The sequence below is a fragment of the Neoarius graeffei genome, chromosome 21 (genome assembly GCF_027579695.1).
Source record: "Neoarius graeffei isolate fNeoGra1 chromosome 21, fNeoGra1.pri, whole genome shotgun sequence".
Classification (NCBI taxonomy): domain Eukaryota; kingdom Metazoa; phylum Chordata; class Actinopteri; order Siluriformes; family Ariidae; genus Neoarius; species Neoarius graeffei.
Window position 1 is genome coordinate 31,151,825 of NC_083589.1, and position 24,788 is coordinate 31,176,612.

At 41.5% G+C, this 24,788-nt stretch overlaps 1 protein-coding gene across 2 annotated transcripts in view; it reads left to right on the plus strand.

Moving 5' to 3' along the window:
• Positions 1-23,854, plus strand: part of rbm17 (RNA binding motif protein 17) — a 61,766-nt gene extending 37,912 nt beyond the window's left edge. For both annotated transcript variants that reach the window (XM_060902968.1, XM_060902967.1), the window contains exons 8-13: positions 2,586-2,737; positions 2,921-2,977; positions 6,672-6,742; positions 6,864-6,962; positions 13,628-13,700; positions 23,449-23,854. In XM_060902968.1, coding sequence (XP_060758951.1) covers positions 2,586-2,737; positions 2,921-2,977; positions 6,672-6,742; positions 6,864-6,962; positions 13,628-13,700; positions 23,449-23,552 — 556 coding nt within the window. In that variant the 3' untranslated portion in view covers positions 23,553-23,854. The remainder of the gene's footprint in view (positions 1-2,585; positions 2,738-2,920; positions 2,978-6,671; positions 6,743-6,863; positions 6,963-13,627; positions 13,701-23,448) is intronic.
• Positions 23,855-24,788: the final 934 nt, after the last annotated feature.

Consider the following 24,788-nt stretch of genomic DNA (forward strand, 5'->3'; position numbering starts at 1 on the left):
GGTGTGAATGCGAGTGTGAATGGTTGTCTGTGTCTATGTGTCAGCCCTGTGATGACCTGGCGACTTGTCCAGGGTGTACCCCGCCTTTCGCCCGTAGTCAGCTGGGATAGGCTCCAGCTTGCCTGCGACCCTGTAGAAGGATAAAGCGGCTAGAGATAATGAGATGAGATATACTAACCCTGATTAACCTGTATACCCTGTATGCCCCCACATTTTGTATGCTGCTGAATCTGTCCTTTTTTCAGTAGCTTTGTATAAACAATAACCGCTAAATGTAATGCAATGTTATGCAAGGTGATCGCCTAGGCATTCTCATTGTGAAAAGTAAGTCACATGTACATGGACTGGCATTTCATGTTGTATTTGTTCCTTTCTATTTGTTTTTTGTCTGTTCATATTCTTTTTGGGGGAGTAAAGTCAGTTTAAAAATGCCGTTAAATGCATAGGCCTATAGGCCAAGTTTAATGACCTTGAGGTTATCAGAGGTCATATGTCGTTTTACAAATGAAAAATGAATTCAGCACCCAAACATTTAACATACAAGGCCATTTGCTAACTTCATTAATCATTTTAGTACATTTCATTCCTTAGAAAGCTGAGAAACTGGGTTCAGCTGAGACATTTACAGGCCCAAAGTTCAATGACCTCTAGAGGTCAACAGAGGTCAGATAGAGCTCGGCATATTGCAGATTTGAATTCGGCGCACACCCAAATTGACAAAATAAGATTGTTTGCCGACTTTGTCTCAAAAATGCCTTTGGATGTCACAATTCTGGATTTTGGTACCAGTCTAATAAGAATCCCAATCGCTATCAGAATTCTCTCCAGAACGTGACTCCATATCGAGACTGGTCTAACCACTGCTGCGCACAGGAACGAAATCGATACCCGGATTGTTACACGTGTGACGTCACGCACCGCTTCGGGATCTTCCGGTTCAGTCTCGGCAGATTCCGTGAAAATCGGCTGATCTTATTGATTTTTCCATGAATTTATAGCCTTTTGGATCAGCTATGGTCCGAAAACACATGGTCAATCAACATAATGATTGTTGCTTTGTACAAGGGAAAAAAGAGGGGTTTAGAGGCGTTACACAGACTTGAAGTACTTTGCTGTTGTAGTACTGAATCATCGTCATCATCAGACTCTTGACAAGACAATGGCAGCCTTTATTGTTAGGTGTACAAACACAGGGCAGTTAAATGCTTTACTTGTACATGTCCTGAGGGAACAGGGTCAGCCATGATACAGACCAGAATCTTCATCACTAAGGTGGGGTTTACATTAGACCGTATCAGCGGATCATCAGATTAACGTTTTTAAAACGATTAGTGTGCACACAGCAACACCAATACACGATTCGCGTGCACACAGCAACGCCAATACACGGATACGCTCGGCTCCGCAGGCATCCTGGGCTCCAAATCACTCCGCCCTGAACAGCGAGTGCCCTCTGGAGGGTGCGCACTCCGGCCCTGCGCAGCTCACAGAGCACGCGAGTGTAGTGCACGAGCAGTGATTCGGGACTGAGCCGCTGTGTGTGATCTCAGTGCATGTCGGGCACGCGCGTCACTTACCACTTGCAAGTGGAAGGATGGCAAGCCTAAAGACAATCATAACTACACAATGGGCAGTATTTGCATCAGTATTTGCAGTATTTTCATACTTTTATACTCTTTAATGAAAGGTGATACAAGGCGGAAGTCCGCGCCGTTTTTCAGCAGTCGCGTCACATGACCAACGCCAGCGAATCAGGAAGGTGGATGTCACAGTGACGTTGTCCAATGACGACGCCAGCTAGAGCTCAGCACAGCGCATCCGCGTATTCTCAATGTTTACACAGCACCGGAGCTGACACGATCTGGATTGAATACGTGGACGCTGGCGGATTCCCGTTTCCCGGCGTTTTAATGTAAATGGACAGTGCATCCGCGAAGAAAACGAGACAGATGCGGTCTAATGTAAACTTGGCCTAAGCCACCGCTGCCCCATTTGAATTTTGTATTTTTTTTTTTTATAAATATAACTGAGTAGCGATGCTGTTGAAGCTGAGAAAGTGTCCTATGGAACGAATCATTTTCTTCCTCGGAAATTAGCAAGAGGAACTGATTTACTGACTGCTGATTTTTCTGGTGATTTATGAGTCTGTTTATGTGTAAATAATATTACTGAGCCAAAAAAAATCTTTTGCAGAAGTCTAAATCAACTAGTTAACTATGTTTGCGATGAAGGGGAAAATGACGTACTTTTCATTTTTGACCACTATCACCACCTTCTTCTTCTTACTGAAATGCTTATTTCCAGCACTACTCATTTAGCTCATTATTAATTATGTTTCTTAGATGTGGTCCGTTTTTGTCAAAACACATGACGCAGAAGGTGACAGGTTACACTTAAAGTTGTTTAAAATGGACGTGACTAACTTTGAATGAACGACTCGAGGCTTACCATCACCGGATTTTCATTTTCTGGAATGAAACTGTGTTCATCAGTGCTCGTTGATAGTTGTACTGTCTGATGTGCTACAGCTAGGTGTGTGTGTGTGTGTGTGTGTGTGTGTGTGTGTGTGTGTGTGTGTACTGCAGAGGGACGGTTGCTCACAAGATTATGCAGAAGTATGGCTTTCGGGAAGGCCAGGGCCTGGGCAAGCATGAACAGGGGCTGAGTACAGCTCTGTCAGTGGAGAAAACAAGCAAACGGGGTGGGAAGATCATCGTTGGAGACTTGACAGAAAAGAGTGAGCTCATGCGTGCAATCAGTCACACTCACTGATCACATCAACTTTCATACACGATAAAAGAAAATTTGGGTTAACCTTGGCTCTGTTTTTAACGGTTGAATAAACTGATATTCAGGTTACATGGATATCGTTTTTAAGAACATGTTTAATCATTTGTGGACTGTGTGTGTGTTTTCTCAGCTGGAGGTTCCGGTCAGAATGCAGCTGACACGCCTGGCTATAATTCAGGAGCAGCAGGTTTGGTTTCCATAGGGCATTACTCTCATAGCGACACATCAGGCTTCTGCCTTTATTTTCAGATATCCATGTCATTACCTTGTAGCTTACTTGCTATAGCTTACAAGCACGGGGCTTGAAACGTGGCACACTTTTGGTAGTGTAGTCATTTATTCTTGCTTCGTGTGGTGAGAATCATGCTCATTTTTCTGATTTTTCAGTATACACTGATCAGCCATAACATTATCTACACTGAGAGGTGAAGTGAATCACATTGATTATCTCATTACAGTGGCACCTGTCAAGGGGTGGGATATATTAGGCAGCAAGAGACGAGAACAGTCAGTTCTTGAAGTTGATGTGTTGGAAGCAGGAAAAATGGGCAAGCGTAAGGATCTGAGCGACTCTGACAAGGGCCAAATAGGCCATTTGCAGGAATGGGTCACATGTCAATTTTCCCCATAGCAACAAGCCCGTGGTGGGCAAGCTAACTTGACATTCCTTGACAACCATAAGAGTTTGATTGGCGATGCAAAGCAATCCATTTCTATAATAGCTGTTTTTACCTTTTCTACTGTCTTTTTTTTTTTTTACCTGAATTTTCGTGTGTACTTGGAAAAAGTTTGTGGTTTTATTAACTTCTGTCGTAAGTTAAAGCAGATCATTGGCCGTAAAAGAGAGTTTTTTGGACTCAAGTCGGTCGCCGCCGAAAGAAATTCACGTGTGAAATTGCGGATATATTTGTATTTATATATCTGTATTTATTTTCAAGAATCTTCACACATTAAGCGAATGATAAAGGTAGAAAAGGAGAAATTATAAGTTATAAACATACCTGAGAAATCCGCCATTTCACACATGAATTTCTTTCGGCGGCGACCATCTTGAGTCCAAAAAACTCTCTTTTACGGCCAATGATTCGCTTTAACTTACGACAGAAGTCAAAACCACAACCTTTTTCCAAGTACACACGAAAATTCGGGTCAAAAAAAAAAAGACAGTAGAAAAGGTAAAAACAGCTATTATAGAAATGGATTGCTTTGCATCGCCAGTCAATCTCTTATGGTCGTCAAGGAATGTCAAGTTAGCTTGCCCACCACGGGCTTGTTGCTATGGGGAAAATTGACACGTGACCAATTCCTGCAAATGGCCTATTGTGATGGCTAGATGACTGGGTCCGAGCATGTCCAAAACGAAAGCTAGCCCATATGGTCCAGTCCTACAGAAGAGCTGCTCTTGTACAAACTGCTGAAAAAGTTACTGCTGACACCTTTCTGTTTTAGCCAGCATTAACTTTTTCAGCAGTTTGTGCTACAGTAGCTCTGCTGTGGGATTGGACCATATAGGCTAGCCTTCAGGCCCCATGCGAATCAATGATTCTTCAACACCCATGACCCTGTCACCAGTTCACCGGTTGTCCTTCCTTGGACCACTTTTGGTAGGTACTAACCAGAGGTGGACAAAGTACCCAACTTCATTACTTCAAAGTACAGATCCCGCTGGTCAAATGTGACTCCGATACAAGTGAAAGTTTTCCAGTCAAATTTTTACTTAAAGTGCCATTCCACCATTGTATTCTTTGGCATAAAATACAATATATTTTATGACAACATGACTAGACAGAGAAATCTTTTAGCTTCAAAATGATATATCAAACATAATTTTTTGACAACAACAAGTATATTAATTTTGCGACCAGAGTCACCTACCCTTTTAATTTCCGCACGGTAGTGAAACATGATGTCATCGGCAGGTTCCCCTTCTTGTGTACCACGTGTCGGTCTATTTTTAGACCAGGAAACCCCCAAAGTGAGAGAGTCATTTCTCCTCGTATATGGGGGCCAAAAAAATCGCGAAAAATTTTGAGTTAATCTTTCAGTTAGCTAGATTTATTGGTATTAGCTAGATTTATTGGTATTATTTTTATCGCGTTCTATCCGCCATTGCTGATATGTGCCACGTCACACGTCACGTGGTACACAAGAAGGGGAACCTGCCGATGACATCACGCGTGGAAATTAAAAGGGTACGTGACTTTGGTCGCAAAATTAATATACTTGTCGTTGTCAAAAAATTATGTTTGATATATAATTTTGAAGCTAAAAGATTTATCTAGTGATACCATTTATATATGTTGTCAAAATCTATTGTATTTTATGGCAAAGAATACATCCAATGGTGGAATGGCACTTTAAGTTAAAGTACTGAAGTACTTGCTTTTAAAAATACTTAAGTATTAAAAGTACGTTTTCTGTCAACGCATTGTTGTATTATTGCCACAACGCTTACAAAACCTAATGCCGTTACCAAAGACAGAAATGTGAATTCACAAAATGAACGCATGCTATGCCATCATGGTGGTTTAACGTTAAGCTAGCTAGTCAGTGAAACTCCACCCGATATGCTAGCAAACTCTTTTCAAGCTCGAAATCATATTGGGTAGCTAATGCTACGAGAAAAGAAAGATTTCTACATTCTATTTATTTGGTAAGATTATGCTAAAACACATTTCTGAAAGGGCTTCAGATAAGTTAATGTTATTCATGTTAGCGTAACTCCGTTTTTACATGCTAACTAACAGTGTCCAAGTTAACTAGCTATGTATTAACGTTAGCCGTGGACAAGGCTACGGCAACTTGGTGGGAAAATCCGCAGAAAGTCATTTGATTAACCAGACTGCATACTGTAGCTATTGCAACGTTATCGCTAGCTCTAAAAGCACAGACAACTTCACTGCAAGCTTTCTCTTGGAATAAAACGTTTATATACGTCAATATGCTCCCGCAGGTTGGACGGTGAGTTTTTGAAGGCCGTAATGTGGTTCGTTTTTTGCAAACGTTTAAAACGAAATGAATCTTTAATCCTTTCAGAAAACTGAAACATGGGTTCTCAGTAAAGCCATGGGTGTGTGTGCATTCCCCAGAAGAACCGCCTCCTTCCATTCTGCCATCAACTGATCGTGTTAAATAATGCTGTTGAGAAATCATTGAACTTGATTTTATCTAGTCTATGGACGTGACGTGACTCTAGTCATTACTGATTGGCTGTCTCAGTGTCACCTGCGAAAAAAAACAATCACCTTTTAGAAAAAAAACAAACATCCACTTTCAAAGCCGCTTCATAGTAACGAGGACCTTGGTAGAAATGTAAATGTAGTGGAGGGAAAAGTACGATATTTGCCTTTCAAATGTAGTGAACTTCTTCAAGTCATAAGTTTCCAAAAAAAATAATACTCAAGTAAAGTACAGATACTCAAAAAGTGTACTTAAGTACAGTACTCAAGTAAACATACTTCGTTACTATCCACCTCTGGTACTAACCACTGTATACCGGGAACACCCCACAAGATGTGCCGTTTTGGAGATGTTCAGACCCAGACATCTCGCCATCACAATTTGGCCCTCGTCAGAGTCGCTCAGATCCTTACGCTTGCCCGTTTTTCCTGCTTCCAACACATCAACTTCAAGAACTGACTGTTCTCGTCTCTTGCTGCCTAATATATCCCACCCCTTGACAGGTGCCACTGTAATGAGATAATCAATGTGATTCACTTCACATGTCGATGGTTTTAATGCTATGGCTGATCGGTGTACATGTACAGTGTCTGTCTGTCTGTCTGTCTGTCCGACAGCACTGAGAAACACAGAGCTTCATGTCTGTTCACTCGAAAGGAACAGTTGTGCTCTAACATAAGGTTATGTTCCTTCATTGACAGATACGAAAAAGAATGAGGTCAACCCTCTGACTGAGATCCTCAAGTGCCCTACGAAGGTGGTGTTATTGCGGGTGAGTGGTGTAAAGCAGCGTGTTCACACGTGAAAAAAAGGAATGAGGGTTTTTTGTTTGTTTGTTTTTTTTAACCATGCAACCCATGTATGTACGAGTGATGAGCTTTTTGTGTTTGTAGAACATGGTGGGAAGAGGAGAGGTGGATGAAGACCTAGAGGCTGAAACAAAAGAGGAGTGTGAGAAATATGGCAAAGTCATCAAATGTGTTATCTTTGAGGTGAGAACACCACTCTAATCTTGGATAAAGCAGTAAAGGCAGACGGTAAAGACAGCAGGCTACATTTGCTTTCAGCTAATTTTACAAGTCAAGTGGACTCACGAGTATGCTGGGAAAAACTTTTTTGTGCCTACTGCCTCATATAGTGGCTCCTGTCTCTGTCATCGTGTTGTAAGAATGAGTGTAACAGTCGCGCACTGTGCATATGCATACACGTACACGTGTTCCTATTAAAATGGCTGGTGAGTGTATACAATTCGGTTGACCGTTCGAAATAAATGGACTCGACTAAAGAAATCGCTTTTTGACATGTTTATGCTTATTACAGAGGGAAAGTGCGTTCGTATTTTAGATTATACTCCAGGTCGTCCCCTTTCCTCGCCGTCTTCGGCCAGTGGTCCCATGTATGATGGAGATGTGACGCACTTCCGAGTTGTAACAGGAAGTTGTCGAAAAGAGTATTGAGACCACTGAGCTCTAGCGCCGGGCCATTTCCGGGAAATAAGAGTTTGGGTCACGGTGACAGCGTGTGTATGTCAGCCTCGGTTCAGAGGTTTCAGTTTCGAAAACTGTAAGAGTAGAATAATATAAAGTACAGACACTTGGTATATTTTAGTTCTGTGATTTTTAAATTGTTCATTTTTGGATTACACGTCATTTTTGTGTCTACTGCCTCATATAGAGGCGCTAGCCACTACGTCATCGTGCTGTAAGAGTGTAACCATCACGCACAGTACATACACGTGTTCCGATTAAAATGGCCGGTGAGTGTATACAATTCCGCTCACCGTTCGAAATAAATGGACTCGACTAAAGAAATCGCTTTTTGACATGCTTATTACAGAGGGAAAGTGCGTTCGTATTTTAAAATATGCTCCAGGTCGTCCCCCTTTCCTCGCCGTCTTCGGCCAGTGGTCCCATGTATGATGGAGATGTGACGCACTTCCGAGTTGTAACAGGAAGTTGTCGAAAAGAGTATTGAGACCACTGAGCTCTAGCACCGGGCCATTTCCGGGAAATAAGAGTTTGGGTCACGGTGACAGCGTGTGTATGTCAGCCTCGGTTCGGAGGTTTCAGTTTCGAAAACTGTAAGAGTAGAATAATATAAAGTACAGACACTTGGTATATTTTAGTTCTGTGATTTTTTTAAATTGTTCATTTTTGGATTACGCATCATTTTTGTGTCTACTGCCTAATATAGAGGCGCTAGCCACTACGTCATCGTGCTGTAAGAGTGTAACCATCACGCACAGTGCTGCGCATACACGTGTTCCGATTAAAATGGCCGGTGAGTGTATACAATTCTGCTCGCCGTTCGAAATAAATGGACTCGACTAAAGAAATCGCTTTGACATGTTTATGCTCATTACAGAGGGAAAGTGCGTTCCACTGAGCTCTAGCACCGGGCCATTTCTGGGAAATAAGAGTTTGGGTCACGGTGACAGCGTGCGTATGTCAGCCTCAGTTCAGAGGTTTCAGTTTCGAAAACTGTAAGAGTAGAATAATATAAAGTACAGACACTTGGTATATTTTAGTTCTGTGATTTTTAAATTGTTCATTTTTGGATTACACATCATTTTTGTGTCTATTGCCTCATACTGTATAGAGGCGCTAGCCACTACGTCATCGTGCTGTAAGAGTGTAACCATCATGCACAGTGCATGCGCATACACATGTTCCGATTAAAATGGCCGATGAGTGTATACAATTCCGTTCACCGTTCGAAATAAATGGACTCGACTAAAGAAATCGCTTTCAGGCATTTTTATGCTTATTACAGAGGGAAAGTGCGTTCCACTGAGCTCTAGCACCGGGCCATTTCTGGGAAATAAGAGTTTGGGTCACGGTGACAGCGTGTGTATGTCAGCCTCGGTTCGGAGGTTTCAGTTTCGAAAACTGTAAGAGTAGAATAATATAAAGTACAGACACTTGGTATATTTTAGTTCTGTGATTTTTTTAAATTGTTCATTTTTGGATTACGCATCATTTTTGTGTCTACTGCCTCATATAGAGGCGCTAGCCACTACGTCATCGTGCTGTAAGAGTGTAACCATCACGCCCAGTGCATGCGCATACACATGTTCCGATTAAAATGGCCGGTGAGTGTATACAATTCCGCTCACCGTACGAAATAAATGGACTCGACTAAAGAAATCACTTTGACATGTTTATGCTCATCACAGAGGGAAAGTGCGTTCCACTGAGCTCTAGCGCCAGGCCATTTCTAGGAAATAAGAGTTTCGGTCACGGTGACAGCGTGCGTATGTCAGCCTCAGTTCAGAGGTTTCAGTTTCGAAAACTATAAGAGTAGAATAATATAAGGAACAGACACTTGGTATATTTTAGTTCTGTGATTTTTAAATTGTTCATTTTTGGATTACGCATCATTTTTGTGGCTACTGCCTCACAGAGTAAATATGCGATATTTACTGTATGGACATGGGTTCAGAAAACTATTTTATTTATAAGCAGTAGCCACATGGACCCATAGGGTACCTATTTTTAAAACCTCTTTTTGCTTCCTTTTCCTTTTGGACAAGTATCACTTCTCTCTCTCACTTTGCATGGACTGGAAAGGCCTGCACAAGACTTTTTTTTTTTTTTTATTAAAAAAAAAAAAACACCTTCCTTCCTCTTCTGAAGAAATTCCATCTGCAAGTATTTTCGCTGTTTAAGTTCAATAAAATTGAAATAAAATCCTTGCGCTGTGTGAAAGAGTGCAGAGCCACGGGTTGCGTATTGCCAACTAATCCCACTCAACTAGTTTAGCGTCAGACCAGCAGCACATGCAAATATAATGAAGTGCAGGTCAGTGCATCGTTTGTGGTGCAAATGAAACGACTTAAAGGAACAGTCCACCGTATTTCCATAATGAAATATGCTCTTATCTGAATTGAGACGAGCTGCTCCGTACCTCTCCGAGCTTTGCACGACCTCCCAGTCAGTCAGACGCGCTGTCACTCCTGTTAGCAATGTAGCTAGGCTCAGCATGGCCAACTGTATTTTTTGGGGCTGTAGTTAGATGCGACCAAACTCTTCCGCGTTTTTCCTGTTTACATAGGTTTATATGACCAGTGACATGAAACAAGTTCAGTTACACAAATTGAAACGTAGCGATTTTCTATGCTATGGAAAGTCCGCACTGTAATGACAGGCGTACTAACACCTTCTGCGCGCTTCGGCAGCGCATTGATATGGAGCTCAGATATCAATGCGCTGCCGAAGCGCGCAGAAGGTGTTAGTACGCCTGTCATTATAGTGCGGACTTTCCATAGCATAGAAAATCGCTACGTTTCAATTTGTGTAACTGAACTTGTTTCATGTCACTGGTCATATAAACCTATGTAAACAGGAAAAACGCGGAAGAGTTTGGTCGCATCTAACTACAGCCCCAAAAAATACCGTTGGCCATGCCGAGCCTAGCTACATTGCTAACAGGAGTGACAGCGCGTCTGACTGTGTCTGACTGACTGGGAGGTCGCGCAAAGCTCGGAGAGGTACGGAGCAGCTCGTCTCAATTCAGATAAGAGCATATTTCATTATGGAAATACGGTGGACTGTTCCTTTAAGAGCGATGTCCTGAATCTCTCTATTAAAAAAACAAACCAAAAAAACTAATTGACAACTTATTTTGAAATACTGGTCTACTAGTGAAAATGAGAAGTTATGTAATTCCTAAAGCACAGTGAGAAAATGATAACCATGCCAGATTCTATACTGCTTTACAGGCTTTAAGAATACATTTTACCAAAGTCAAGATGCACAACATACACGTCATCATAGACAACGATTACATGCAAGATCTTAAAGTAGATACACAGAACCTTTATTTTTAAAAAAAATTCTGAGTGGATGGTATCTCCGTCCTTGACTCTTGTATGCTGCATAAATGGGAATAAAATATATATTTTTGAGAGTTAAAATCGACCGCAAAGTTGGCATTCGAGTTGCCCCGCTGAGCCAGCCAGCCCTGAGTGCGTGACGTCACAGCGGGAACCGGTTTTAAGGCCGAGGCCTTTGACAGCTGTAGACTAAAGTCATATAAATAAAAATTTATGGTGAAAGTAAGAAATACCGTTACCGACTTGCTCAACTAAGACTGATCTGACTTCACTGATTGTGGGTTGACTCTCATTAAAACAGGATGGGTGTTATAACTTATGCAACATACATGTACATGCATGCATTTTCACTTATAAAATGTAAAAGGCTCATTAAATAATCAGATGAACTGAGAATCACATTCTGAAGCAAATTAAATAATCTTATACCGGTAACTTAAATACACAATACAAGTTACATGAATCTAAATGCAGGTAAACAACCAGTGTTGTTGTTTTGTATCCAAATGAGAGTCGCATCTTACCCGTCTGCGTTCTCGCTTCTTGAAGGCCGAGCTTGTGGCCGATTGTTTTGAAACAATCTGACCTTCAGTTGTTCATTCTCCGTTCATTTGCTTCTTCCACGTAAGGGCGAGATATTGCTGCTGAGGCAAACATATCCAGCGGAGAAATCAGACAGCTGGTCCACTCATTCTCCATTTTCTCCATACTGAGTACTCCGCCATTACTGCTCGGCTCAGGCAATTACTAAAACTCAGGACGGGACATCACCGGTTTTAGCAACAACCGCTGGGAGGTCACTGCCTGAGCGATAATATGTCCTGTTCCATTCCGGGTTTTAGCAACAACCCTCGGCTCACGCTCCGGGAGAACTGGTGCAACTGAACTTAACTTTCCTTTTCTTGTAGTTTTCTTTTCCTTTAATTATTGCTACTGTACCCTCTTTCAATACGGGCTTATAGCCAACGTTCCTCAAAAGATCAGAGGTTTCGTACGAGTCTTCAGTAAAATGTGCAGAGCAGAGGAGAGACCACTTCATAGGCGCCCAATGTGCCCGTGAACAACTCGCAAAACGCGTCCAAATCTTTGAAGTTTGAACATTCTTGGGTCATGAATTCAGCGTAAATCCACCTTCTGTCATGTTGCTACACCCGCCAGCAACACATCTACGTGGCATGGCGATAAATTAGCTCAAAATGGAGGATCGGAGTTACAGTCAGCTCTGTGTTTTAGTATAGCGGAAATGGCGATGAGACCGATTGACTTCCTGCTGTGACGTCACAGATGTCAAGGTCATTCACTCAGACCGCTACCTATATGAATCGTAAAAATTACAATATTAGATTTATTGTTAACGCTTAAAACTATTCCTGTGCCATTCTTGAGGTCTCAAGCCATTTATAAACAAAAAGTGAGGCCATGGTTCTGCATATCTTCTTTAAGGTAGATACATGGGGAAACTTTTTGGCCAATGGTGCTGGGGACGGCCAACCAGGTGAGACCCAGGGCAACTAATTAGGCAACAGACAATTGGCAACAACCAATCAGATAAGAGCAAATCTATTGCCAGGGAGAGACGCAGCAAAGATGGACACTCAAACATTTGCTGTTGTCACCAAAAAAAAAAAAAATCAATCATGAGTTTTACCTTGACGCAAGAGAGCTAACGTTCTCCCTACATAGCTAGCAATAACGTTCAGTTCATTATTTTCGCAAAAACCACTGCTAGTTAGCTAAATCCCATTCAGTCTCTATGGAGCGGTGGTTAGCTAACAGCGGTTTACATTTAGCTGAAAAAATAAATGTCTTAATTCCAACCTGAGCACATAAAAATAGACATCTGTTGGTTTTCTTAGCATTTGATGAAGAAAATTCACCACTTTGGGTTTACTTACATAAACAGATGTAAGTTGTCTCTGTTTTTCCTTCACTCCATTGCTGGAGACGCCGCCATCTTTGTTGAGAATTTCAGAAGCTCTCAGGTGGTCATGTGATTTGCTGCTAGTGCTCTGATTGGATGATCTTAAGTTGCCCAAAATGATCAAAATCGTTCAGATAGAAATTATGTTGGCGGCACGGTGGTGTAGTGGTTAGCGCTGTCGCCCCACAGCAAGAAGGTTCGGGTTCGAGCCCCGTGGCCGGCGAGGGCCTTTCTGTGCGGAGTTTGCATGTTCTCCCCGTGTCCGCGTGGGTTTCCTCCGGGTGCTCCGGTTTCCCCCACAGTCCAAAGACATGCAGGTTAGGTTAACTGGTGACTCTAAATTGACCGTAGGTGTGAATGTGAGTGTGAATGGTTGTCTGTGTCAGCCCTGTGATGACCTGGCGACTTGTCCAGGGTGTACCCCGCCTTTCGCCCGTAGTCAGCTGGGATAGGCTCCAGCTTGCCTGCGACCCTGTAGAACAGGATAAAGCGGCTAGAGATGATGAGATGAGATGAGAAATTATGTTGCTCAATCTGAGTGGGAAAGTGTCGAGGTGCACTTGCCCGGCAACATTGCCCAAAAAGTTGCCCCGTGTATCATCACCTTCAGATGCATGATTTCATTGTACTGTTTGCATCTTATTTTAATGGCATTCATGTAAATAACCTGAGATGCTGGAATTGTTCTCGTGATGATGAAACAACACTAACTCCAAGACCCAGACCAGCAGCCTGTGTGTGTTGGAAATGATCAGCTGTTCCTGTGGTGGAAAAGAATGAACAGATTTCAAATTAAGAACTAGCACTTACTTTGTTGCTGGAATGTCGCGAAGAGCAAACTGCTGTCTAATTTCTGTCTACTGTCCAATTGGAGAAATCATAATCAATTTGTGTTTGTTCAGATCTCGGACGTGGCAGATGATGAAGCGGTGAGAATATTCCTGGAATTTGAACGGGTTGAGTCGGCCATTAAAGGTGAGCATTTATCGTTTCATGTTGTTGTGTCTATAGCTGGTAGAGTCCAGAATAGGTGCCTCGGGTCTCTTTCTTGCTATTTTCCTCGTCTCGGTTTTATTCCTTTTGTAATAAGTTATATCGCATCCCCTGCAGACTCGGGTCCTCCTCACCCCAACCCTGGCAAAACAAACCAGGTCACCAGTGTTGCCAGATACTGCTGACGTTTTCCAGCCCAAAATATGTTCAAAACCCGCCAAAATGCACTTTAAACCGCCCAATCTGGCAACACTGCAGGTCGCTTCATTCATTCACTCGCTCAGACACGGACTGTACTAGCTCACTCGTTATGATATTGTACTAGTGACCAGAAGGTTGTTAGTTCAAACCCCAAGTTAGTTTTGGACACTTAAACCCTCAAATGCCAAACTCTATACTTGGATTAGATTTTTTTTTTTTTTTTTTCTCACACACCTGACTTTTTGGGTAAAACGTTCTGCCAGGTGAATTAAAAAAAAATGTATATAAAAAGGTTTGTTTCAGTAAGCAGTGTGGGAAATAAGGCCGGACCGGCAGACACTTGATGGTAATTTTACCATTTGTCCATCTGTATTTCAAAAGCATTAAACCGGATGGCCCATGAAAAATTGTAAAGATATGGGTCTAATCTACTTCTAATTTTCTTCCAAATGTTACACCGGGCGAATACATTGTCATAACACAGCCTGTGAAACAGAAGCCTCTGTGGGTACGACTTCAAAAATTCATAACTCTGCCACTGAAGGTTCTAGCCTTGCCAAAATTTACAGTCACATCCCTCTCCCTGAGACCTTTCGAACCAGCACAGGCACGACCCGCTATGACCTTGCCTCGGCCCGTTATTTGCCCCCAAAATCCCCACACGAGTGCTGCTCGCCGAAATCTTTAATATGGCACGAGCCCTGGCTTGTGCCAGCCTTTAAAAATTCATGATTCAGCCACCGATGGGCCTAGTGCGGCCAAACTTTACAGGCACATCCCTCTCCCCAAGACCTTTCGAGCAAGCCCAGGATCGGCCCGATCCAACGTTGGGAGCGATCGCGGATCATGGAAAGCTTTAGCACAAGCCCTAACTCCAGCTGCTTGTGTGTGGGGGGATTTAAAAATTCATAACTCGGCCACCGAAGGTCGTAGCCCCGCCAACATTTACAGGCACCTCCTTCACCCTGAGAGGCACACTGTTGTCACTGTTGTTTTTATTGCATAATGCAGTTGAACTAGTGTTTTAGGGTTGACCGTATCTGATTGATCCGCTCAGTTGATTTAAGAGTTCGGTTTACATGAAACTTTGCAGTACAGTATTATATTAAGCGCCAAACTGCCAATCAATGATCATGATGATGTTCCCATTATGTGCATTTTTTTTTAAATTCATAATAAGAATGACAGTCAGTCATATGCTTTGTAGGATGTAGATTTATATTTTAATAGTTTTTATTTTCTTCTATTTTCTAAAGTTCTTGTCCAGCAGATTTTAGTCTAAATGCCAAATGATATTCCCGTTTCTAGTTTAGAGTCATTTTAAAAGTCATTTTGTGACAAAGCTACTTGGAATCTCATCCTCAAAATTTTAACTCTATTATGTAAGAATAGTTGTTTTGTTAATTATTGAATTTCTTATAGACTTGGTATAAAAAAATAGTTATTGTTGACAGTATTTCACGAGTGTTATTATAGTACCTGTATATGAGGACCAGTAAGTTGTAACCAACTGGAACATCCTTGGCCCCCCAGACTTTTTTCGAGACCTGGAACTGACCTGTGTGCACGATGGTTTTCTTGGGTAGAACTTGAAGCATATTTTTCTTGAATCTTCTGACATTTTCTTGTAAATTATATTCAATTTGTGGTGTAATTAGCAACTAATGCCTCGTGTAATTTGGCCTTTGAAGATCACAAAAATGTGCCTGGAAATAGCTGAGAAGCCATCGCCAGGCATCTAAAGCCCTTCAGACCCCTGGCTGCATTGTTCTGGGCCTTTGGCCCGTCATTCGGACAGGCTGAAATTTGGACTGACGGACAGCGTTTCAGACTTATCTGTCCTATGACAATCTGCTTAAAATTCCTTATTTCCCACATTGCAAGGGGTACAGAAAATAGTCAAATCTGAAAATGTGCCCTCTAATTAGTTAGGGCTCGAGCACCGTTCGGTGTGAGACCCTATTGTTTTTCGAAGGATTATTATTATTATTATTATTCTGCCGTGTTTGGCCTTATTTGAGGCATTTCCCATGCACGAAAAATCATGAAATTCGATACACACATCAGTCATTGTCACCGCTACTCAGCCACAGACTTTTGGCCCCGGGCATGGCCCAGGGACTTCATAGCGCCCCTTTTTCCATTTCCCATTGAAATGAATGGGGAGAACTTTGGAATGATGATGTCATAAGGCCATTTGGAGTGAAATTACACATGGTCATTTTTAACATACTCCTCCTAGACGGTTCATCAAATTCATGTCAAACTTGGCAAACATGATGCCAAGATATTGCTGAAGTTGATTTTGTAATATGTTGAAATATTATAACATATAATATGCCAAGATAATGCTGAATGTTGAACTTCATATCTTGTAATAAGATTCTGATTCTGATACTCTCTAGCCGTTATGGGCCTGTCTGGTATAGCGCCACCAACTGGCCAAGGAAAGAATAGGGTTTTGAATATGTGTGTTTTGACGCATGATGAATTTTAACATGCTCCTCCTAGATGGTTCATGAGATTCATGTGAAATTTGTTATACGTGATGCCAAGATGTCGCTGATATTAAATTGCGAAGGGATTTTTGATATCTGGTAATATGTTGAAATGGCCTTATGATTTTAATATCTTGCCACATAAACAGGAAACGTGTCAGAAAGCCACAGTGCATTGACTGTATGGTCGAACACTTCTTACTTCAATAGATATTATGATAACCTGACGCCCAATGGGCCTGCCTGTTATAGCGCCACCACCTGGCCAAGCAGGAAATGTGCCAGAAATTGGCAACTGATTGATCTGACACTTTACAAAATATTGTGTATTATGATTGTGATGATATTCACATGTGCAATTCAGATGCCTAGCACAGCGCCACCATCTGGCCAAGCAGGAAATGGGGGAAAATGTTCAATTCATTGATGGATTGATCTGAAACTTTGCAAAATATTCGATATCATGAGTCTGATGATATATAAAATTCTGTGCACACTCATACACACAGTCATATGCATATTTATGCATACACACATACACTCTCACAAGTATGCACTCACATGCACACGCAACATCTATGAGCACACACACTCTCTCCCTCTGACACACACAATAATAGCGGCACTCCAGCGGAGCACCATACCTAAGAAAAAATGGTAAACCCATCGAGTCGATTTTTTGTGGTTTGTCTATGTATGTGTACCACCAGTCATACACACCGCCTAGTGTCCAGTGTTAGTAATTACCAGTCATACACACCGCCTAGTGGCCAGTGTTAGTAATTACCAGTCATACACACCGCCTAGTGGCCAGTGTTAGTAATTACCAGTCATACACACCGCCTAGTGGCCAGCGTTAGTAATTACCAGTCATACACACCACCTAGTGGCCAGTGTTAGTAATTACCAGTCATACACACCGCCTAGTGGCCAGTGTTAGTAATTACCAGTCATACACACCGCCTAGTGGCCAGTGTTAGTAATTACCAGTCATACACACCGCCTAGTGGCCAGTGTTAGTAATTACCAGCCATACACACCGCCTAGTGGCCAGTGCTAGCCAGTAAAGAAATAAAACAAAAGAGACTGGCTAGGATATAAGAAAATGCTACAATTCAGAAATAGATGGGAGCTCTGCTTTTAGGCAGTGCCTAAATCTATACATTAGTGACCTGCCATCATTGTGCATTTTGTTGCAGACATATGAAAACTCTGCATGTACACACACACACACTGCAGACACAGGAAAGCTAAGATGATTTAAGATTACCGCGTGAGATAGAGAAAAGGAGGAGACACATGTATAGTTTTGTACATACAGGTATTTGTCGACTTATGACTGCGTTTGGTTACGACTGACCGGTCGTAAACCGATCTGGTTGTAAGTCGGCCTATGTTAAATGAACGCAAGTATATTGTGATGTGTAATGATATGGTAATCATCTTAAAGTCTTATTTTAATCAACATTTTCTTATTTCATTATCTTAGCTCATTATTTGGTTTAAGTCCATCACTGCATACTACACTGCGTACAGTACAATTCGTTTAATATGTGCAAAACAAAAAATACGAAATACAGCTGTGAAAAATAGAAGACATTTTAGTTTGAAACACACCAAAATACAAATGTAAAACATAGCAAAATACAAATATTTAGTCACCGCTGTCATCACTGGTGCTTGGCTGTGGGTCGTCTACGTCATCATCAGCTGTTGCAGCGCTCGGGCTGGCGGGAGCATTTGCTCGTTTCATAAACCAGGAGCTGGGGCGGAAACTGTATGACGGAGTGCGCGAGGGCGCGCGAGAGAGACTGCGCATGTGCCTGGAGCTGGGGTGGAAACTGTTGTACGCGGCGAGAGGCGCTGCCGGGAGCTGGGGCGGAAACTGTCATACGCTCAGCTAGCTCAGCTGGGAAACACTTGCCAGTCATAACCAGACGGTCGTAAGTCGCATAGGGCATAAGTCGACGACTACCTGTATATAAATGTACATTTTCACACCACAGAAACACACACACACAGTCTTTGTCTGTCTATCTCTCATCCGTCAAGCAGTCATGGCATTTGCAACATGCACATCACCTTTGAACATTTGATGAATATGTGACGAGTCATGGAATCCACGGACACATGTCGGCCGAAACGAATCCGAGAAAATCGCAAAAGAAGCATTAATTAATTAATTAAGTTAATTAATTAATTAATTAATTCTTCTTTTGCGATTTTCTCAGATTCGTTTCGGCCGACATGTGTCCGTGGATTCCATGACTCGTCACATATATGACGTGACTGTTTCGTTGGGTGGCGGGATGTCCTGGGTTGCGGAACCACACGTGCGAGGGCCCGTCAAGGCCAATAGTGACTTTAATTTTTTTTTTTTTTCTGTCGCGTTTGGCCTTATTTGAGGCATTTCCCATGCACGAAAACTCATGAAATTTGATACACACATCACTCATTGTCACCGCTACTCAGCCACAGACATTTGGCCCTGAGCATGGCCCAGGGACTTCATAGTGCCCCTTTTTCCATTTCCCATTGAAATGAATGGGTAGAACTTTGGAGTGATGATGACACATGGTCATTTTTAACGTACTCCTCCTAGACGGTTCATCAGATTCATGTCATACTTGGCAAACATGATGCCAAGATATTGCTGAAGTTGAATTGCTAAGGGATTTTTGATATGTTGAAATATTATAACATATATAATATGCCAAGATATTGCTGAATGTTGAATCTGATATCTTGTAGTATGATTCTGATTCCGATTCATTTAATCTCTTTAAAACATAACACGCCTGGGTATGTCCTAAACAAAATGTGGTGTCACAACATGAGTTTCAGGCTTGTGACCTGTAACCCACTGTGGTGAAAACAAAACACTACACCTCATTAAACTGCATTACAATCACATATTGTAACTTTACAAAATATTGGATCTCGTGAGTCTGATGATATAACATATACGAGCCATTCCACCAAATCGGTGCCATTTCTATCCCTAGAAAATTATATGTATAAATGCACATAAAAATGTACTTTAAAATACATTTCCTTATTACACAGAATGTCCTGCACATTGGTCTGATTTCAAATTTAAGATATATAACTGTAAGGATTAATAAAAACTACCTAAAACACTGAAAAATAGCATGTGTTACCTGTCCCCGCACTCTAACTTTATACTTAATTATGAAATATTATGATTAAAATCCTTCAGAAACAGTATTTCTTTTGCACTGTTGTGTGACTCCATATCCTAGCCATGCTTTGAATGAATATATTTTTTTCAAAAGAAATCCACAATATCTTAGTTAAAATACACATTTTAGTCGTGACCCTGGGTTTTCAATCATTACCCAAACATATTACCCCATCTGATAAATTTGGAACATTCCATAAATCACATGCTCAACAGGAAGTTGCATCAGTTGTCTGAAGGCCATGGGAAGACCAAAAGTTAGTTCTCTCATTTACTTTTCTGTATATTTGATGATTTTTTAACTTTGACTGATACGGTCAATGTCAACATACTATCCTGTTACTTAAATTATTTCTTAGATGATATTTGTTTATTTTAAAAATACAGATTTTTGGTAAATCACTAGAATGTGCCAAGTGTGGTCATGCTATTAGCGATGACGCCATGTGGCTTAATTCCATGTATTAGCTAATCCTAGGCTAAAAACTCAGTCCTGTTACTTTCAGAGTTTTGGTAACAGGGCTGAAAAAAATGCGGCCATCTTTGACTTCCAAACCTTGTAACGTAGCCTGAGGTTGACCAATACGCATTTTGAATAGTTAAATTTGTGTGTTATTATAATCGGTGTTGAAAAGATATAACAAATTAAGTTTAATTTGGGAGTGGTACAACAAGCAAATGGCACCCAGTCGGTGGAATCTCCCATACAATTCTGTGCACACTCATACACACACTCTCAGTCATATGCATATTTATGCATACACACACACTCTCTCACAGGTACGCACTCACATGCACACGCAACATCTATGAGCACCCTCTCTCTCTCTCTCTCTCTCTCTCTCTCTCTCTCTCTCTCTCCCCCCCCCTCTCCCCCCCTCTGACAAACAGACACACACACAATAATAGTGACCTGCCATCATTGTGCATTTTGTTGCAGACATATGAAAGCTCTGCATGTACACACACACTGACTACGTTTACATGCACGTCCAAATCGAGCTGCTGTTGGTAATCGAGCAAAGGGTCCCAGCAGGGGTGCCAGAGAAATCCAATCCTACATGCACAAGTGAAATCGGGCTATTGTGCAAGGTGCATTGTGCACCCGAGCCACACGTGGCGCTACACGCCCCATCGTGTTGGTACACTTCCGGTTGTCGTCATGAAGAAGAGCTATAGTGTTGCCAGATACTGCTGACGTTTTCCAGCCCAAAACATGTTCAAATCCGCTAAAATGCACTTAAAACCCCCAATCTGGCAACACTAGCAGTTCCGTGTTCAAGCTGTTAGGCTTGCTCTAACAGACTATGGCTACAAACTGTCCGGCGCAGACCACTGTTTTGTAAGACAACTTATTTTGCACAATAATATTTTTCTAAAGTCCATTTTTTGCTTACAAAAATATATATATATATTTTTTTTGCTTACAATTTAACTTATGTCTTAATAAACACACAAAGTTCAATTGTTTTGTTTTTATTGACATTCTTCAGATGTTGGACATTTATCTATCTCTATCTATCTATCTATATATATATATATATATATATATATATATATATATATATATACACACACACACACACACAAATACACTGACTTGTTTACTTGTTTATGTATACAATTCACAGCTATGCAACAGCTGTACAGATGTATTTGGTGATACAGTAAGTGAGCTAAATTTTAACAGTGCAAACAATGCCACAAAAAGAAAAGATTCATGCCGTTGTCATGCCAACCGAGGCTGTTGTGTTTCCCGCTTGTGGTCTCGTCACTCGTCACTTCCGGAAGTAGCTCGACAACTAGCTCGATAGGGTATACATGCACAAAGTAGCTCGGCAGAAATCGCGTAAACTAGGTCGTGTAGCTCGATTTCGAGAAATCAAGTTCGGTTCAATTTCAGCCGAATTAAGGTGTATACATGGCATTTTGAACTTCGATTTCAGTCGAGCAACGGCAGAAATTCGATTCTCTCTATGTGCATGTAAACGTAGTGACTGTTACAAGTCACATGCCTGGGTATGTCCTCAACAAAATGTGGTGTCACAACATGAGTTTCAGGCTTGTGACTTGTAACCCACTGTGATGAAAACAAAACACTACACCTCATTAAACTGCATTACAATCACATATTGTAACTTTACAAAATATTGGATATCATGAGTCTGATGATATATACAATTCTGTGCACACTCATACACACACACACACACACACACACACACACTCAGTCATAAGAATATTTATGCATACACATATACTGGAATGTCCTGGGTTGCGAACCCACACGTGCGAGGGCCCGTCAAGGCTGCTAGCGGCTTTAATTAATATTGAAATTCTGCTCCTAAATGCGTTCCTTTTGAGCGTTAAATAAACCACTTTGCAATGAAGCGCACATTCTGGTTACGAATAAAATATACACCTGTTCTCTTTTTACTTAATGATCATTTACACAACCCATCTGTTTTGGCTATGGACATTTAGGAATGATAAAAGTCCTGTGCATTTCATTAGCAGGTGGGAAGAGAGATCAGTATTGATCAGCTTATAAAGCTTGTGCATTTAAAACGTCAGAAGAAGGGACTGATGCCGTTGTGAATTGTCTTTCTGTCTTTGGTATACGTTACCTGGTCATTATGTAAGGAATAAAACACAACAACAAGGTGTTGTAATGGATTACCACCATGAAGTGGATTATTTAACAGTTAGCGGATGATGCACAGGTGATTTTTATTTTTTTTTTCAAAAAATGTAATGAACAAAATTTCAAAAGCGACATGCAAATATAATAACGGCGCGGCGCAGATTCGTCACTTCTCTACGCCGACTCACATAAAATACTTTTGTTTTGAAATCGATAAAATAAATTGCAATTCCACCTTGCCTTTGAATAGTTTTAGATCAAACTTCGTAGCATCTTTAATTCTTTTAGGAACAGCATTTTCATTCATAACTTGTAATTCTTCCTCTACTTACGGTGACGACGCGATCGGCCGCCAGTTTGAGATAATTAACGAGAAATAGTCCGAGTCTCTTGACCAGTCACCTCCCATAACCATCTCCGTATTTATACTAATTTCTTATAATGTTATCAAGTGTTCCTGAAGTGTTTTATTCCTCTTATACCAAAGCGATTTTGCAAATGATTAAGTTTCTAATTTATTAATGAATGACGCTTTGTGCGGCTTTTTTTTTTTTTTTTTTAAACCATTTATATTTGCTTTTCACGTTGGAGGATGTCTGTGAGACAAGTTCCTGTTAATACTTGCATTAGTGTCTATAAACAGTCATCACCTCACCAGCCCCTCTTTTTCTCTTTTTTGAAGTTGATGAGAGAGAGAGAGAGACACGCACACAAAAAAAACCCACACACAAGCAACTTGTAATGTTACTAGGAACGGAAAATGCAACATCTTTTGTCCTGAACTCTTTCCTGTTACCAACGGTGCTCCAATACCCTGAAAATCATTTCATAAAGGTCAATAATAACAATAACATTAAACGTTACTTGGAGAAAACTTCACCGTATGAATGATGCTTCTTTGTTAAATAACAGTACATTTTAATCTGTTTATTATTACGCTCAGATTATGTGGCGAATGTATTAAAATGAGCACATCTGAGTTACAGCTGGAACCAGTTTCCAGCTCATCGTCTTGTAGAGATACCTTCAGATTTGAGAATTCAACAGCGCTGTGGTATAATATTAAACTGTTTATCAGGGTGATATAAAGGATATGAATGACTGTTCTTGTTTACAGATACAGGTGTATGGATGTGTGCCAGATAACCTGTATCCGGGTGTGTGTGTGTGTGTTTTTTTTTTCAGCCGTGGTGGATCTCAACGGGCGGTATTTTGGAGGTCGAGTGGTGAAAGCCTGCTTCTATAACCTGGACAAATTCCGTCTGTTAGACCTGGGAGAACCAGTGTGAGTCACGCGAGCAGCATATCATCCCTCACTTTCTCTGTGCGAATGCCAGGAGAAAAATATCTGTGGCCCTTTTTTTGTACATAGTGTGGATGGGTTTTTTTTCCCCTTCATCTTTTCATTTTTGTTTATGATCAATATTGGAACGTTTAACCTACAACCTGAAATAGATTTTTTAATTTGTTAACAAGTTCCCTGTGTCCTCAGTTCAGCGTGTATTACAGTGAACATCTCATTCTTGACTCTGGATAAGAAGCATACTATGTTGTAGAAACCAGGAAATAAATGGTGCATTTTGGAACCCTACATGTGTGTGGTGTGGCCTCTTCTTCTCCTCCTCCTCTTGTTCTTCTCCTTCTCCTCCTCCTCTTGTTCTTCTCCTTCTCCTGTTCTTCTCCTTCTCCTCTTGTTGTTCTCCTTCTCCTCCTCCTTCTCTTGTTCTTCTCCTCCTCTCCTCCTACTACTACTACTTCTCCTCCTTCTTCTTCTCCTCCTCTCCTACTTGTTCTCCTCCTCCTCCTCTTCTTCTTCTCCTTCTCTTCCTCTCCTCCTCCTCCTCCCCTTCTTCTCCTTCTCTTCCTCTCCTCCTCCCTTCTTGAACTCCATGTTAGTGTTTTTGTAGATTTGGGGTTTAGTGCAAGAACGAAGTTCCTGGGAAGTGGGTCTCACAGGGAAAGAAGAAGAAACCTTTGTCACATGCACACTTCAAGCACAGTGAAATTCATCCTCTGCATTTAACCCATCTGAAGCAGTGAACACACGCGCGCGCACACACACCCAGAGCAGTGGGCAGCCACATCAGAGCACCCGGGGAGCAGTCAGGGGTCAGGTACCTTGCTCAAGGGCACTTCAGCCCGAGGCCGCCCCACGTCAACCTAACTGCATGTCTTTGGACTGTGGGGGAAACCGGAGCACCCGCAGGAAACCCACGCAGACACGGGGAGAACATGCAAACTCCACACAGAAAGGCTCGAACCCAGGACCTTCTTGCTGCGAGGCGACCGTGCTAACCACTACACCACCATGCCGAAAGAGTTTAGATGTCTAGCATGTCAGCTAAATCAGGTGGGATTTCTCTTCCTGTCATGCACTTATTGTGTTTTCTGGAAACCAGGATTATTTTAGACTGATGCTCAAAATATACTCCTGTCATGAATCATCTCACAGATCAAAATGTTTGGCTTAATTGAATAATGTGTTTTGCCATTTTTTAAAATGAATGTTCGTCCTTTCCGTTTCA